The sequence below is a fragment of the Cydia strobilella genome, chromosome 20 (genome assembly GCF_947568885.1).
Source record: "Cydia strobilella chromosome 20, ilCydStro3.1, whole genome shotgun sequence".
Classification (NCBI taxonomy): Eukaryota; Metazoa; Arthropoda; class Insecta; order Lepidoptera; family Tortricidae; genus Cydia; species Cydia strobilella.
The window spans coordinates 11,581,097-11,599,500 of record NC_086060.1 but is presented as its reverse complement, the minus strand read 5'-3'; the positions used below and the strand labels follow the sequence as shown (position 1 = coordinate 11,599,500).

The following is an 18,404-nucleotide window of genomic DNA, read 5'->3' as shown; positions in this document are numbered from 1 at the left end:
TCATCGCCTTGGAGGCCGATTTTAATTAATATAATGTTAATTTGATTTGCATATTTTGTTAATGTTATGATACGACCGACCTTGACAAGATTCGCAATGCATTTCACGCGCGCCAATAATCGCAAGGGATTGATTAATTTTTCACTACGCCATCTCGTAAAGACTCTTGATTGTTCAAAATCTGATGAGAAAGTTCCATTTCATCCACAAGAGTGGCAAAGTATAACACTTTAAACTCTCGCGTTTTGAACGTCAAAACTTAAGGTAAAAACAATGAAATTAATACGCGGTAGACCAGTTCGTATAAATAAATAAGTGGCAAAGTAATTTGATGCAAGTTTTGAGTTGTTGTTTCCTTATATTGACTGGTAGAATTAACTTTTAAATTATAATTTTGAATGGTAAATATTTCATAACGTTCATTTCGTTTTTATTTCGTTTGATTTTGTTTGTAATGATTTACAGTTAGTATCCTCGCGTTGGTGTGGTGAAAAATATTTTCACACAGTATCAAAATTTGTTTAACTCTCGTGGCTTAAAAACCTCGCAACGCTGAAGATTTCACTTTTGGAACCACTCGCTACGCTTGCGGTTTGAAACTACCCGTTTACGTTTAATGTTTATTGTCTCACGACACAAACGCTCACAATATCTGTGCACTGGTCCAAAGATAGATCCCCTGGTTTCAATAATGGTACCTATCATGGTACCTAACTTAGGTGGTACTTCGGTACCATAAATTCGTTCCGACAAATAAAATACCACTATACAATGAAGATTGCTAGTTCTCACATCATCTAAAGGCTTTTTGTATTACTTCCAGATGCGATTCCACTGCGCCTGGGTCCGCCGACTGGCCGCAGCCACGTTCCTCATCCGCCAACTCTTGAACCTCGCTGTGACAGTATATACTCCCACGGTTGCCCTTCACGCGGTACTAGCACTGCCTCATTGGGCATCAGCTGCTGCGCTCACGGCGGTTGGGATCGTATTTAACCTGCTTGGGGGACTCTCGGCTGCTATCAAGTGAGTTTGAGCTTTAAGGATTGAGATAAAGGTTTATTTTTGTTCACTCCAACCATAGAGTAACTTATACTAGAGCGGTACTGTCATAGTAAATTTTGTAACCCCAGTAAATTCACTACCATCTGTCGACACACTTTAAAACTAAAAATGAAGATTTATAAAAATACGATAAAATGTATTTAAATATGGATAAATGATTTTTTTATTTGCATTAATTATTTTTATGATTTTGACCCATGTTCTTTCACTGATATGCGTTAAAATTGTTAAATAACAAACGAAACCGTCAACGGCATCTATACGACAGTAGGCCAAAGCTAGTAGCGCCCTCTGAACGAGAATCAAATTTTTGTTGATTTTCGAGGTACGTTTTTTCCTTAGACTGTATCCATCTATTAGGGAGTTATATCTATCTTTGCTCCAACGGTTGCTCTTTATGCCGTCGTTGCTCATTAGGTTAGGCATCCGCTGCGGCGCTTACTGCGGTTGTAATAGTGTCAATAGTATTTAATCTATTAGGACTACTCGCAGCTGTTGCTATCAAGTGAGTTTGGGTTCTAAGGCTTAAGTGATTGTTTAATTTTGATCGTGGAAAGTTTTCATTCCATTGGGATAAGGCAAAGGAAACTAAGAGGAAAGTTTTCATTCCAGCGGTAGCTTTTGCTGAATGATCTTTACATGCAGCGCTCATTGATAAATATTATCTGACTTCTTCTCATGCAGACCTTTCATTTTTCTTTGGCACTTTCTCTCAAATTCATGCTGCATGATTATTATTAAATTCTAAACATGTTTACTTCAATGTTTCCAGGGCCGACGTGATACAAACCATGACAATGATAATAGTGAGCGGCGCCTTCATAATCCAAGCGACCATCCGCGCCGGCGGCCCGCAGAAGGTTCTAGAAGACAACATAGACGGAGGAAGGCTACAGTTCTTCAAGTAAGTAGCTTCATTATCCTGTTGCTTTTTGTTGATTTATAGGGACTAGTTAACGTTTTTATCTCTCTTTTAAGCATAAATAGACTCTCTACTAATATTATAAAGTGTGGACACGAAAAAATTTGACCATACATAATAATTATGGTAAACCTTTTAACTGAATGTGCATTTTCAAGCAGCAAACTTAAATAATTTGTGGTTACCAAACTACAAACATAGTAAAATACAATCATAATTTAAGCTCCCATCACGCGTGGCAAAAAGCCGGGACAAAACACGAGGAAAATGAAGAATATAAGGTGTGTGACTATTAGCATTAAAAATATATTCCACCGTACCAATTTTTTTTTAGATTCCATTGGGATCCAACCATCCGCGTAGACACCCTCTCCGCCATCGTGGGCCAACTCTTCATGTCTCTCTCTATCTATGGCTGTCAACAGACCTTCGTCCAGCGCTACTGTTCCATGAATAGTGAAGCTCGAGTCCGGAGAACCCTGCTAGCTAATGTCCCGGCTGTGGGGGTTCTCTTCAGCATGTCTTGGGTTGTTGGTATGTCAACATTTTGTAATGGCACACCTACTGTATAAGTTAAACAGACCAAGTAAAGTGATTTAAATAAGCTTGGTTCCAATTGTTGAGATAACAGTTAAAGATCAAGACCATTCTGTTATGAGAGAAACGACAAATGAGACGACTGTAGGTACCTATACGTATACAGTGAAGGTAAGTAGGTAGGACATTAAATTTAACTGCGCTTATCCGTTATCCAAAGAAAAAAGTTTGTGTCTTGTGGAAGGAAAATGTAAATGGATGTAAAGAATCTGCTTGACTCTAAATTTCCTTCGAAAAATTAGAAGAGAGAAGCTTGGTTTTAGCAACGACGCTGATAATACTTTTATAGACCAGAGAAGTAGCTTCGATCTTAGCTGTCTTCCGTGGTTCTTTTGACACTCGAATCAGAGCCTAGCACTAGGTCATTTTGGTCTCTTACCATCCACCTTGCGGGTTATACTATTCACAGATATAAAATAATTAATTTACAGATCCCATAATATTATTATAACATTCTAGGTATGGCGCTCTACGCTGTCTACAGATACTGCGACCCTCTGACGTCCGGCAGAATCGCAGCTCCTGATGAGGTCCTACCGTTCTACGTGCAGGATCAGTTTGGATTCCTGCCTGGGATGCTGGGACTGTTTCTGGGAAGCTTGTTCAACGGAGCTTTGAGGTAAGTGTGGGTCGAGTCCAGTTTCAATTGTAAACAGTTAAACAAATTCTGACAAAACCAAGGAAGTAACAGTAAGAAGCTGGAATGTCATCTGCTTGAAGAGCTGCTGCTTCATCATTTGCAATTTCTAAAAGTTATTTGTACTGTGAAGCAGGTCCAACGTAGTGAATTCCTTAAATCTTTTCAGAGATATCGATCCCTATAACTACTGCTATTGAGAACTGCTTCTTTTATAGTTTATAGCGATCAATCACAGATTAATCGCAGGATCACAATGAAGTTCATACTTTACCTATGAACTATAATCCCGCAATCACCAAGAATGTGTAATTTGGGTAATTACTCTCATTCAAGAAGGTTTGTTACTAAAAATCTCTTCACACACTTTCAGCTTCCTGGTATCCAATGTGAACTCTTTGGCTACGGTGACGTGGGAAGACTTTGTGTCTGCTGCACCAGCATTCCAAGGCATCTCTGATAAGCAGCAGCTTACTGTGATCAAGATCATTGGAGTGATCTATGGTAAGTCCTTATTAGCAATGATACTTAAAGTTGTTGAGTGCCTATCATACATAGTTATGTACAGCGCCAAGAACAATACAATTATAAGTTCTCGTTGTGTGAGGCAACCTTTTGACTTCGTGAACGATAATACCTTTCTCGTTATTTTAAATAGACGTTGATGAAAATGTTTATAGCTTATTTATAGTTGTTAAGCTCTCAAAAAATTTGAAGAATCTTACCTCTTTCTAGCCATCATAATCATGTGCCTATCCCTCTGCGTGGGCATGGTCGGTGGTGTCATCGAGGGCTCCATGCTCGTCACCTCCGCCACCTCAGGAGCCCTACTCGGGGTCTTCGTCCTCGCCACACTGTGCCCTATCGCCAACGGCAAAGGAGCCTTGTGGGGCATGATCGCAGCACATTTTATAACCACGTGGATGGCTGCTGGACGATTGCTATATGTGGATACCAGTGTGGCTATGCTGCCGTTGTCTGTTGATGTGAGTGAGATTTTATTATACCTTTATATTTTATAAGAAAATATTCATACCATCGCTTTAAGAGTTTTCTTCTGAAAGAAAAGATTAACCTAACAACGCAAATTAACACCACATGCCTAAAATAAAAAAATACAGTTAGAAGATTTGTCGGTTGCATTCTCAAAATAAAGATGGAACATAATCAGATTCTTCTAAAGATTCAAATCATTAAAATAGCCTTTTGGCTTAATAATCCTCGAAACTTAACAAGCAGGTACATAAATTGCATTTATCCTTTGTCTTTTGACGTCTTTGAATTTCCTTGATATATTATAGTAATCAAGACAACCTCTAGGTAAATTAAACTTATATTATATTGCTATAAAGGACGAAAATCGAATGAAATATTTTTGAATTTATTTTTATAATTATCAATTTGTATAAAATATTCTGCATACCTCCATATTGCAAAACATCCTACACAAGTCAGGTGTTTTGTATTTGCTCTCATATTTTACTTGTTTTTTTTTTCACTAGGTATAACTGTGATTTTTAATTATGAAGACAGGTCGACAAAAGTGAAAAAAGTCAATCCGCTAAATTAAATTGATAAATTATTAATCGTTTGTCTTAATCTGTCATTTACCATATGTTTTTGTAAGAATAATTTAACTAATTTGAGGCTTGTAAAGTTTTATGAATAAGGGGGTAAAATTAGTTTCCTGTCAACTTTATTTAAAAGACGTCAAAAGAAAAAAAAAATACAAAGTTTACGAGTCAGATATAATTAATATTATGATAACCCTAAGAACAAATTAAATTACTTTCTATGAGAATATTTTAATTTGTCGTTTTACAACCACTGGAGGACTTCAATCAATTTTTCCTTCCTATATTACATTAATTTCATTTATAACAAATATTATGATAAGATTAAAAAGTCTCGATTTAATTTAAGAGTATGTCACATTGAATATGATAATGAATGACGATGTTGCAGGAGTGTCCCAACGGAACGATGAACGTGTTCCACAAACCACTACCAGTCGGAGTGAACCAGACGCTGATGCAGCTGGAACACCTGCTGCAAAACATGAACACGAGTCGCGTGTACGTTCCCCAGGAGTCTGCGTTGTAAGTTGAAAACGTTATTGGCAAAAATTTCATTTTTGGTACAAGCTTTAATCGCTGACTGTACTTTTCTTTCTACAGGCAACTATTACTCATCAAGACCCGGATCAACCCCAAAGACAATTCGTTTGCGTTATTTTATCACTCACAGAGTTCCCATGACCACCATGTCTGCATCATCAGATCAGCTCCATGTCATCATAATATTGCATTATCATTCGATTTACATATGTATCAATCGGAAATCGAGAAGTGGGTCTAATCGTGGAATGTCGTTACATTAAGATCTTTATTCTTACGTATATTTCTATTTTCTCATTTTATAACATTTATCTCCATGCAAATTGTGACTCGCTGTCCAGAGTAGCACGATATGTGCTGAGCCGGTGTTGGTTTTTATAATGGTCCCCTGTTTTTGTCCTTTTCTTATATTCCCGTTATCTTCCCCAGCACCACGGCTCTCCACCGCATGTACTCCGTGTCCTACATGTGGTACGCGGTCATCGGCACATTCACCTGCGTCATCATCGGTTGCATCATCGGAGCCATCACCAGTACTGATGCGGATGTCTTCGATGAGCGTCTCTTGCATCCACTTGTTGCTACCATTTATAATAAGATGCCAGGTATATAACTATTGAATATTTTAAGCATTGTCTAAAATCACAGTGTTTATAATAGGTAAAAGTATCATTTCATTGAGTTATTCCTGTCCCTCTTTGCGCTTTCAATTATGTGTTGTGGTCCAAATAGTAACGGATAGGAGGATGGTAGATATAGAGATACCTGTTAAACCGAAAAACAAGATGGGATCCCAAATAAATAAATTAAATAAAAAATTATAAATATTCTGAAGGGAATTTTATTTACAGTAGTAAAATAAATAGAAATGTGTTTTTATTGACACTAAGCATTACTTAACACTGTTCATTATACCTTTACATCTGAATTTTCCAGGAAAAAAACGCACCTACAGCAACGAGAAAGCCAAAACTCCAGAAAAGGACTCCAGTGAAAAAACTGACGTCACATTAGCCGAAGATTTAAAAGAAACAAGCCCTGCCAAGATTCCTAGCCCTGCTGTAAAACGACGAGAAAAAGAACAGCCAGATCCAATTTTTGCAACGAGTAGTAGTAAAGATGCTGCGCCGACAGTAGATATTAAAAAGGCGTTTTTAAGTCCAGCTAAGATTGCTATAACAACTGTAAAAACACAGCCAAAGGAAGAGCCAAGTCCGGCTGCTTTTGCAACGACGAGTAGCAGACATTTTGATGCTTATGATACCAACGTAAGAGAATCACCACTGCCGGTTAGGACACGGTTGTGATGACATTTATTCTAAGAGATTTGTTATAGAATGTTATTGTTATAAGACACAGGGAATATTACTGAGAAGAGAAAAGGCAAAGTTAATGATAGTACTTTTGAAACGTATGATTTGAAGACAGAAGTTTTGAGAACTGATGAAAAAGCTAGATTTCAACTTGGTTTCTCAGTAGGTATTCGTATCTATTAACGCAAACCTAATTATATCAATTGAAGGTTGCAATATTTTCTTAGAATGGTTCTTTAAATTTGATGGAATGGACTTGCCTTAAACGTAAAGCATTTTTAGTTGTGAACCGCACACAAGGCGCAGATAATATTATAGTCCGTACCACATTGGAGCTCCATGAGCTACAAGTACTGCTTGTACTATTCTGTGCTTTGAGTGTTAAGCTTTAGTTATGCTATAGAATGGTTAAATTAACCATTTTAATATTTAGTTTACTTATGTTGATCTGTGGTACTTTAAGTGCCTTTGTCGAATTAATATTTATAATAGAATATAGGCTTTCAGTATTTGTGCTGATAAATGACTTATTTATAAGTTTTAAATATTAATTAAATCATTTAGGTAATTAAGTAAAATGCGTGTAGAGGATGTTGAAAACGTGTGATCCAATAGTTCGTTATAATTTATCAAAGTCAAAGGGTCTGGCCTGGCCCTATGATCTATAAATTTAGAATAGAAAAGAATAGATAAAAAATAAATAATTTAGATAACAATACAAATAAGACAGATAAGAAATTCAAGGAAGTAAATAAAACAGAAAAAGAGATGTGAAGCTGAAGTGGTCTCCACTCAGCAACGCGTTCATCGTTCCGTTGGGACACTCCTGCATATAAAAGAATAGAATATAAATCAATTATTCAGACAACAATACAAATAAGACAGATAAGAAATTCAAGGAAGTAAATAAAACAGAAAAAGAGATGTGAAGCTGAAGTGGTCTCCACTCAGCAACGCGTTCATCGTTCCGTTGGGACACTCCTGCATATAAAAGAATAGAATATAAATCAATTATTCAGACAAAAATACAAATAAGACAGATAAGAAGTTCAAGGAAGAAGTAAATAAAACAGAAAAAGAGATGTGAAGCTGAAGTGGTCTCCACTCAGCAACGCGTTCATCGTCACATCATCGTCGTCGTATTCATTATCATAATCATATTTAATGTGACATACTCTTAAATTAAAACGAGACTTTAATCTTATCATAATATGTATTATGATTGTTAATAAAAATCACTGCTCTGAGGTGTTGGCCATTTGCAAAAACAACATAATTCTTCTTATTCAGTCGGGCAAAATGCGTCCATACGAGCAAACTGCGCCTACCATAGGTACAACAGAAAGTAAATGGTTAAGAGGTGGAGGTAAGAGGAGGAACGGGAGCGATTTACTATCTGTTGCATCTAGGTTAGGCGCATTTGTCCATAGGCGTGACATTCGGATTCAGACTATACCAGCACCAGTTACTGCCGACTGCATTACTGCCGTAAATGTCAAAATCAATGTTACTGCCTGGATTTTTGACAATGCAGCAATGCAGTTGTCAGTAATGTCGCGCTGCAATACTGCAGCAGTAAAGCTGGTGTAGTCTGAATCCGAACGGTACCTTAATTATTGCAACGTTATTGCTGCAGTAATAACCTCCTAAGGCCCAAGGTCCTTTTTTTTGACACAGGGGTAAATGCATTTACGCATCTCACCCTCGGGCTGGGGAAGCTCATTGGGGGGGAAGTATGTGGGACTCGCTCCTCCCGTACCTCCTCTAACCAGAGGATGGGGAGGAGAATTAAATACGCACTAACATCCCCTGCGGCGTCACCCTCTCAGACGTTGCATGGGGGCATCATGGTCTCGCGCATTCATTCTTCCACCATGCCCCCCGGAGGCCCAAGGTCCTACCCATAGTACCTACTTCTTCAGTTCAATGAAATTTAAACCATATTCACTTGGAATAATTGCTTCTTTTGTTTCGTTAAATTTTCAAACAAATAAAAATCAACCCTATTCCCTGCACTATAGGTTCAAATTTCAGTGGCAAATTTTTTTTTTTTTTTTTTTTCATTTGTATGGCTGGGCCTTAGGAGGATAAAGCGGGTGATGACACTGACAATTTCCTTGATGAAGAGTATTATATAGTTTAAATGTTCTAATCGCTGCAGTAATTCTGCAATAAATGTCACTCATTTTATATAAAAAAAAATACAATGACAGCGCCAGCGTCAAGGCCATAACAGTAAAATCGCAACAGTAATGTTGCTGCAGTCGTCATCCGAATGTAATTTTTATTTAACCTAGAATTGATTAAGACATTAAATAAAAAACATAAAACGGGCTGCGAAAATATAGATTTACTTATGTGATCTTTCTCAGTATTAGTTAGTTTAGTGCGCGTAAGTTTTAACTATTAGAAATAAGAACTGAATAAGAATAAATTACTGTATCATATAAAATAAAAAAACTCAATTAAGTGTATGTTTGACTGAGTGCCAATATTTTTGTAATAATTATTATGATACTATTGTGATAATAAAGTGCAATAAATATTTTTGATTATTTTTGTTGGTTTTAATCAAAGACCTATGTAACTCCTTAGAAGATGAATACAGTCTTAGTTACAGAGGGTATGGTAGCAAAATGACGTCAAATGACGTCAGCGACGTCATAATGACGTAATAATGCCGTCATTATGACGTCGCTGACGTCATTTTACGTCATTTTGCTACCTATATGACTGGTTTCAAGACTAGACAATATTGCAGTGAGATGTTTCATGTTTCGACCTAGCTATTGAGTGTCAGAACAATTCGATGATAATTAACTGACATCATTTAGATATCGTTTTGATGTCAGATGCAATAATGGGTCTTTGTTGCCTGGAGAAAAATAATTTTGATTATTAAGAAAACATAAACATCTATTTATAAACATGCTTAGGAAGTTAGTAGATAAACAGGATAGTATCAAAATCTTGTCTTACCATTTTTTCTTAGAATTATCACGCAAAAATTGACTAAGAATCCCCAATACTCTTCTCAAGCTGACGTGGTCCTTTACAATTTTTTGCATATTCTAGATATGTTTACTTTTACTTGTCCATTAAAAAAACCAAAGAATCCTAAGACAAAGAACCCAAGCCAAAGCTGAGGCGACAAAATCAGTCTCAAAGCGTCCCGAACAAACACGCTTCTTGTTCTCAAAGAAATCTGCTTTTACACTATACTTCACGCGTTTTAAATTGCTTTTTATTGCTTTGATCAAAGATTTATTTGCTTGTACCTACTATGGATACTTGTCGGAGATATGCATTGGTACCTATTTATGTTGATAAATACATAGGGTAGTGTAGGAAACAGTGGCTCAGCTCGAACAGTGGCTCAGTCGCCCCAATATCGCCTCTATCATGTTGGACTTAGATTGAGTGAGCCACTGTACCCGGCTATTTGACAAAGAATGATGCCCGCAATTTGCGAATTTCAGTTTGCAGTAGGCCCTCAGAATCGTCTCGTAAGCAGTAATTTTGAGCATTATTTACAATAAATACGTTGGAGAGGCGCTGACTGGCACCTAATGTACGGATTTTTCGATGGAAAAATTAGCTACGTCAGTCACCTGAGAGCTAATTGAGAGAGGTAGTTTGAACAACCATGATCGGAGTCGTCTCGTAAGCAGTAAGTGTTCCTCTTCACATCATCTGGGTCGTTTACAGACGCCTAGGCTTATCTATGTACAGTGTACACTGTCCGATCGTGTGTGATTTCGGGTTCACGCTCACATATCAACCTGAGTGGTAAGATTTTACAATTTGTTTTAGTATTGATATGGTTATGATACGACTTTAACAAGACAGTGCGGCTCGCACGCATCAGCAGTTCTCGTATATAAGAAAAAACCGGCCAAGTGCGAGTCGGACTCACGTTTGTTGTATGGGAGCCACAGTTAAATATTTATTTTATTCTGTTTTTAGTATTTGTTGTTATAGCGGCAACAGAAATACATCATCTGTGAAAATTTCAACCGTCTAGCTATCACGGTTCATGAGATACAGCCTGGTGACAGACAGACGGACAGACGGATAGCGGAATCTTTATAATCAAATTTGTCTCAGACGTTTTACTTTGCACATACCTACGTTTTTTTTATTCAACTTTTTTAAAGAAAAGCAATGAAAATTCGGTTCAAAATGGATTTGTTTTATAATTTCCATTCTAATATTGTTAACTTTATTTTCTTCGCATTTGAAATGAAAAGTAGTGTTTAACTCGGGTGAAAGACCCATTCTGACGCGAACTCTTGGTGAAAATGTCAAAAATAGATGCCTTTCATCCCTTGGTTAACAATATACTAATAGAGTTGATGTTTAAATACCTACTAGGAGTGCTGAGACTCATTTGCGAATTCGATTGTGTGCTAGACGTGCTGAGCTAATTATACAAAAAAAATACAAAATACAAAAATATTTATTGCCAGAAAACATTGTTAACAAATTTTTCACAGTGACTCTGACACTAGGCTGAGCCTGTCCTGCCGAGTCCCTTACAAGAATTTACAGAAAGCAACACGCATGCAATAGGAAAAATAATTAATAGTATTTTCAAGTATACATATAGGTATTTATCCAGATGAGGTTTAATATTATATTATATTTGAATAATCGAAAGCAATTCAACAATTATAGAATAAATTAAACTATGTCAAGATATTGTGAAGCAAATAAATTACATTATGTCAACATATTGGGTGGATTACAACATTTACAACTAGTTAGTTAATAAATAAATGTCAGAATCAAATAATGGGTCTTAAAATATTTTCAGTGTCATGGTAGCTCAACGTAGTTAGCCAGTTCTTAATTTTAAATTTATATGTAAACATATATGTATGCTGCAACCTTAAAGGCTATTTACCTAGCCCCGTCCGAGTCTAGATTACGGCCTAATTGGACAGAACCCGTGTTGACTCTAGTTTACCATGTCTAAGATTAAGCCTAATCTATTTACCTGCTAATTCTATCACTACACTATTAATTAGTGAGCCTAATTGTAAGAGATTTGGCAAGACTGGTTTTAGTTCCATGAAAAATTGTGTAGGTACTAATTGTCCTAATTTCATTAGGAATTTACACATTCAAAATATTTATCAGTACGGTTTTTACTCACTATTATTTTTAGTCGCTTTTGGCGACATGTTTCGGATTCTTTGGGAATCCATCCTCAGGCACGAGTGTCCGCGGCGGTTGTACGTCGTGCACTAAAAATCAAAAAAATCTAAAGCGACTAAAAATAATAGTGAGTAAAAACCGTGCTGATAAATATTTTGAAATATGTCTCACGATAGTTTAAGTGCGATAATTTACACATTTGTGGTATTTTCTATAAAAAGGGACCTTATTGTCGATGGCGCTTACGCCATTATTAACGATGCTCCGATATAAATACTATGCCGCGCGACGCTGTGCGGCGTAAGCGCCATCGACAATAAGGTCCCTTTTCATAGAAAATGCCCCATTTGAATATAAATCTCCACTATAACTATAAATTTACTCCCTTATTGGCCTTATTCCTGAAACTTTACACGCCTTAATTAGTTATATTTTGTTTTATTCCTTTCGGAACTGTCAAATTTTTGTTCTAACTGACAAATCAATATCGTCCGGCGGACTGATAGACAGTGGGCCCCTTAAAGTTTAATAAATAAGGGGGTTGCATTTTGAATTCATAATAATTTTATTTCTTTACTCATTCTATTTTCAATCATCCGTTCCATCCACTCTTAATATAAAAAGCTACGAAATCATCTGTTTCTTTATCTCTGCCCGTTAGATAGGGAAGGATCGGAAATCCCTAACGATTCTCGTTGACAAGAATAACCTTTCACAGGGTTTACCGCAAAGAACAAACATCGCAAATTGTGGGCATCTTTCTCTTTTACTCCAATTCAGGCGTAATTAGAGTGGCAGAGAGAGATGCCTGCAATTTGCGAGCTTTGGTGTTCGCGGTAGACCCTCAGAGCGCTTACTACGAGGTTTAGTTAAGGTTCGTGAATTCGAGAAACTTTGAGACGAGTCGATTGTAACTGTCGAGAATTTAAATCAAACGACGAATTAGGGTGACATTCGGATGTCAACTGCTGTACAATCTTGAAGTCTAGTTTCGGCGGGAAAGCTTAAATCAAACACCTCGTTTAATTATAAACAGTGGGTCAGTAGTATGTTTAATCTAGCTGAACTAAACTCCATGCACACATTGCACACATACAAGTCCTCTCAAAATACATTTATTTTACATAGATATCAGAGTCGGCCAAACAAATCCGGCCCTATTTCTCTTTACCCTAAAAGTAACGCAAAATATTTTTTATTTATTATAACAGTTATTAGAGTCGGCCGGACAAAACCCAGCCCTATTTCTCTTACCCTAGACCTTAAAATACAAAAAATAAGTTAAACATCTTATGTATCCTACGATAGACAACCGTTCGTTGTATGGGAGCCCCCTTAAATATTTATTTTATTCTGTTTTTTTAGTATTTGTTGTTATAACGGCAACAGAAAGACATCATCTGTGAAAATTTCAACTGTCTAACTAACTATCACGGTTCATGAGATACAGCCTGGTGACAGTGGTGACAGACGGACAGATAGACAGCGGAGTTTTAGTAATAGGGTCCCGTTTTACCCTTTGGGTACCCTAAAAAGTACAGAAAAAAACTATTTTTTTCTACTTCCAACGCGTTTATTAGTACTCCCCACACTTATCGTACATGATAAAGACGTATATTTGATAAGTATTAGATATTTTATACATTATTTCCCAGAGATGCGTGGAAAAAAGAGAGGGAGACCTTCTTTGCCGAGCAGTGGGACTCAACAAGCTAGCAAATAAATATACCTACATTTTAGAGAAACTCGTGGTAAGGTACTTACTTTCGACCCTCTTTTGATAATGAAATAGATTTATAGGTATATTATTCAAGCAGATTAAAATCGGCGGCGTTGTTTCAAATGCGTCAGGCTCATTTCAAGGGTGCCCGGGAAGGGGGGTTGTGCGAAATGTTAAGTGAATGAGAAATTCAGAATACTACCACTTCCAGAGTATACATGTGGTTTTTTTTAACCCTTAGCTTTTTGCGAGGTTAATTATTATTATTTATTTATTGGATTATTAAACATTAGCAAAAAAATACTTGGGACAGGGCCCCTCAAACCCGTTTAAAACACTTTTTGACCGCAGGAGTTGAACGGGCCAATTCAAGTTTTAGTTATTCGATCTGATTCCGATATCGATACTGCCGGCCTAGCCAAGGTGACAAACGCTATCGCTTCGCCATCGAATCGTTTTGTGTCTCTCTATCACTCTTCCATATTAGTGTGACAGTGACAGTTGCGTTTCGTTCGCTTCGGAGCGTTAACGAATGGCATGTTGGCTACGCGGCCTGATCTGTCAGTGTCAAAAGTGACGTTTTTGGTGCCTTGTACGTGCCTTGTACAAACTATCGTGATAATTCCCGTCTGCCTAATTAATGCCTGATTCAAATAGAATCCATACTAATATTATAAATGCGAAAGTCTGTCTGTCTGTCTGTCTGTCTGTCTGTCTGTCTGTCTGTCTGTCTGTCTGTCTGTCTGTCTGTGTGTTCCCTCTTCACGCTTAAACCGCTGAATCGATTTAGATGTAATTTTGCATAGAGATAGGTTGAGTCCCTGAGAAGGACATAGGATAGTTTTTATCCCGAAAATCATCATCATCATCACCTTAAGAAAGTAAAAAGCGGGGTGGAATTGAGATAATTAATGAAGTGCCTGCTAATTTGTGTGCATGTGCATAATAATAATATGCACAAGTTGAATTATTGCTGTGAGATTTTTTCCAGGCGCTATACTGCTGCTACTAAGTCCACGCAGACGAAGTCGCGGGCAAAACCTAGTTCTATATATCTAGAAAAATCTGTGTAATACGTACCCTACCTAAGCCTAACAGCCTTTACACAACCGTTGCATAAAACACCATTACGCTATTCAGACCTGCTGACCATTCGAACGGCTGCAACAGAACTGCAGCAGCAAACTCCATGTTTACCGAGCTCTGCTAGTTAGTACACAAGCAACTTAGTGCAGTTTGTTTTGGCCACATATTTACAAAACGTTTTGCACGTCGGTTAGATCGACTGCTATAGTTTGACCTTTTCATTTAAAACCTGCTGCTTTTGTCATTTTGAAAACGATAGGGATCGTGAAACGCCTAAAAATGATTGTTTCGTAAAATGTCCCTTCTAATTTAAAACGATGTAAGAGTTGAAGCGGAATATTACTTGAAAGAAAGTCACATTTTTGTGGCAGTAATTTTGTAGTGTTTCGCAAAATGACTTTGGCAAAAAGTCACTTTCGCAAAAGTTCATTTTGTTAGTTCTTAAATTTTTGCTTTAAGTTTAATCCAGAAACACTTAACCTGCTGGTTTACAAAACGATAGGGATCATGAAACGTCTATAAATGTTTTTTTTCGTAAAATGTCCCTTCTAATTTAAAACGACGTTAGATTTGAAGCGGAATATTACTTGAAAGAAAGTCACATTTTTGTGGCAGTAATTTTGTAGTCTTTCGCAAAATGACTGTGGCAAAAAGTCACTTTCGCAAAAGTTCATTTTGTTAGTTCTTAAATTTTTGCTTTAAGTTTAATCCAGAAACACTTAACCTGCTGGTTTACAAAACGATAGGAATCGTGAAACGTCTATAAATGTTTTTTTCGTAAAATGTCCCTTCTAATTTAAAACGACGTTAGATTTGAAGCGGAATATTACTTGAAAGAAAGTCACATTTTTGTGGCAGTAATTTTGTAGTCTTTCGCAAAATGACTGTGGCAAAAAGTCACTTTCGCAAAAGTTCATTTTGTTAGTTCTTAAATTTTTGCTTTAAGTTTAATCCAGAAACACTTAACCTGCTGGTTTACAAAACGATAGGGATCATGAAACGTCTATAAATGTTTTTTTTCGTAAAATGTCCCTTCTAATTTAAAACGACGTTAGATTTGAAGCGGAATATTACTTGAAAGAAAGTCACATTTTTGTGGCAGTAATTTTGTAGTCTTTCGCAAAATGACTGTGGCAAAAAGTCACTTTCGCAAAAGTTCATTTTGTTAGTTCTTAAATTTTTGCTTTAATTTTAATCCAGAAATACTTAACCTGCTGGTTTACAAAACGATACGGATCGTGAAACGTCTATAAATGTTTTTTTCGTAAAATGTCCCTTCTAATTTAAAACGACGTTAGATTTGAAGCGGAATATTACTTGAAAGAAAGTCACATTTTTGTGGCAGTAATTTTGTAGTCTTTCGCAAAATGACTGTGGCAAAAAGTCACTTTCGCAAAAGTTCATTTTGTTAGTTCTTAAATTTTTGCTGTAAGTTTAATCCAGAAACACTTAACCTGCTGGTTTACAAAACGATAGGAATCGTGAAACGTCTATAAATGTTTTTTTCGTAAAATGTCCCTTCTAATTTAAAACGACGTTAGATTTGAAGCGGAATATTACTTGAAAGAAAGTCACATTTTTGTGGCAGTAATTTTGTAGTCTTTCGCAAAATGAATGTGGCAAAAAGTCACTTTCGCAAAAGTTCATTTTGTTGGTTCTTAAATTTTTGCTGTAAGTTTAATCCAGAAATACTTAACCTGCTGGTTTACAAAACGATACGGATCGTGAAACGTCTATAAATGTTTTTTTCGTAAAATGTCCCTTCTAATTTAAAACGACGTTAGATTTGAAGCGGAATATTACTTGAAAGAAAGTCACATTTTTGTGGCAGTAATTTTGTAGTTTTTCGCAAAATGACTGTGGCAAAAAGTCACTTTCGCAAAAGTTCATTTTGTTAGTTCTTAAATTTTTGCTTTAAGTTTAATCCAGAAACACTTAACCTGCTGGTTTACAAAACGATAGGGATCATGAAACGTCTATAAATGTTTTTTTTCGTAAAATGTCCCTTCTAATTTAAAACGACGTTAGATTTGAAGCGGAATATTACTTGAAAGAAAGTCACATTTTTGTGGCAGTAATTTTGTAGTCTTTCGCAAAATGACTGTGGCAAAAAGTCACTTTCGCAAAAGTTCATTTTGTTAGTTCTTAAATTTTTGCTTTAATTTTAATCCAGAAATACTTAACCTGCTGGTTTACAAAACGATACGGATCGTGAAACGTCTATAAATGTTTTTTTCGTAAAATGTCCCTTCTAATTTAAAACGACGTTAGATTTGAAGCGGAATATTACTTGAAAGAAAGTCACATTTTTGTGGCAGTAATTTTGTAGTCTTTCGCAAAATGACTGTGGCAAAAAGTCACTTTCGCAAAAGTTCATTTTGTTAGTTCTTAAATTTTTGCTGTAAGTTTAATCCAGAAACACTTAACCTGCTGGTTTACAAAACGATAGGAATCGTGAAACGTCTATAAATGTTTGTTTCGTAAAATGTCCCTTCTAATTTAAAACGACGTTAGATTTGAAGCGGAATATTACTTGAAAGAAAGTCACATTTTTGTGGCAGTAATTTTGTAGTCTTTCGCAAAATGACTGTGGCAAAAAGTCACTTTCGCAAAAGTTCATTTTGTTAGTTCTTAAATTTTTGCTTTAAGTTTAATCCAGAAACACTTAACCTGCTGGTTTACAAAACGATAGGAATCGTGAAACGTCTATAAATGTTTTTTTCGTAAAATGTCCTTTCTAATTTAAAACGACGTTAGATTTGAAGCGGAATATTACTTGAAAGAAAGTCACATTTTTGTGGCAGTAATTTTGTAGTCTTTCGCAAAATGACTGTGGCAAAAAGTCACTTTCGCAAAAGTTCATTTTGTTAGTTCTTAAATTTTTGCTTTAAGTTTAATCCAGAAATACTTAACCTGCTGGTTTACAAAACGATACGGATCGTGAAACGTCTATAAATGTTTTTTTTCGTAAAATGTCCCTTCTAATTTAAAACGACGTTAGATTTGAAGCGGAATATTACTTGAAAGAAAGTCACATTTTTGTGGCAGTAATTTTGTAGTGTTTCGCAAAATGACTTTGGCAAAAAGTCACTTTCGCAAAAGTTCATTTTGTTAGTTCTTAAATTTTTGCTTTAAGTTTAATCCAGAAACACTTAACCTGCTGGTTTACAAAACGATAGGGATCGTGAAACGTCTATAAATGTTTTTTTCGTAATATGTCCCTTCTAATTTAAAACGACGTTAGATTTGAAGCGGAATATTACTTGAAAGAAAGTCACATTTTTGTGGCAGTAATTTTGTAGTCTTTCGCAAAATGACTGTGGCAAAAAGTCACTTTCGCAAAAGTTCATTTTGTTAGTTCTTAAATTTTTGCTTTAAGTTTAATCCAGAAACACTTAACCTGCTGGTTTACAAAACGATAGGAACCGTGAAACGTCTAAAAATGTTTGTTTCGTAAAATGTCCCTTCTAATTTAAAACGACGTTAGATTTGAAGCGGAATATTACTTGAAAGAAAGTCACATTTTTGTGGCAGTAATTTTGTAGTGTTTCGCAAAATGACTTTGGCAAAAAGTCACTTTCGCAAAAGTTCATTTTGTTAGTTCTTAAATTTTTCCTTTAAGTTTAATCCAGAAACACTTAACCTGCTGGTTTACAAAACGATAGGGATCATGAAACGTCTATAAATGTTTTTTTTCGTAAAATGTCCCTTCTAATTTAAAACGACGTTAGATTTGAAGCGGAATATTACTTGAAAGAAAGTCACATTTTTGTGGCAGTAATTTTGT

At 36.1% G+C, this 18,404-nt stretch overlaps 1 protein-coding gene across 1 annotated transcript in view; it reads left to right on the top strand.

The window, feature by feature from the left end:
* Positions 1-9,208, top strand: part of LOC134750676 (sodium-coupled monocarboxylate transporter 1) — a 55,099-nt gene extending 45,891 nt beyond the window's left edge. Inside the window, exons 4-12 of the mRNA XM_063685909.1 lie at positions 824-1,026; positions 1,838-1,969; positions 2,322-2,521; positions 3,044-3,203; positions 3,595-3,725; positions 3,957-4,207; positions 5,187-5,320; positions 5,768-5,943; positions 6,275-9,208. Coding sequence (XP_063541979.1) covers positions 824-1,026; positions 1,838-1,969; positions 2,322-2,521; positions 3,044-3,203; positions 3,595-3,725; positions 3,957-4,207; positions 5,187-5,320; positions 5,768-5,943; positions 6,275-6,645 — 1,758 coding nt within the window. The 3' untranslated portion in view covers positions 6,646-9,208. The remainder of the gene's footprint in view (positions 1-823; positions 1,027-1,837; positions 1,970-2,321; positions 2,522-3,043; positions 3,204-3,594; positions 3,726-3,956; positions 4,208-5,186; positions 5,321-5,767; positions 5,944-6,274) is intronic.
* The last annotated feature ends 9,196 nt before the right edge of the window (positions 9,209-18,404 follow it).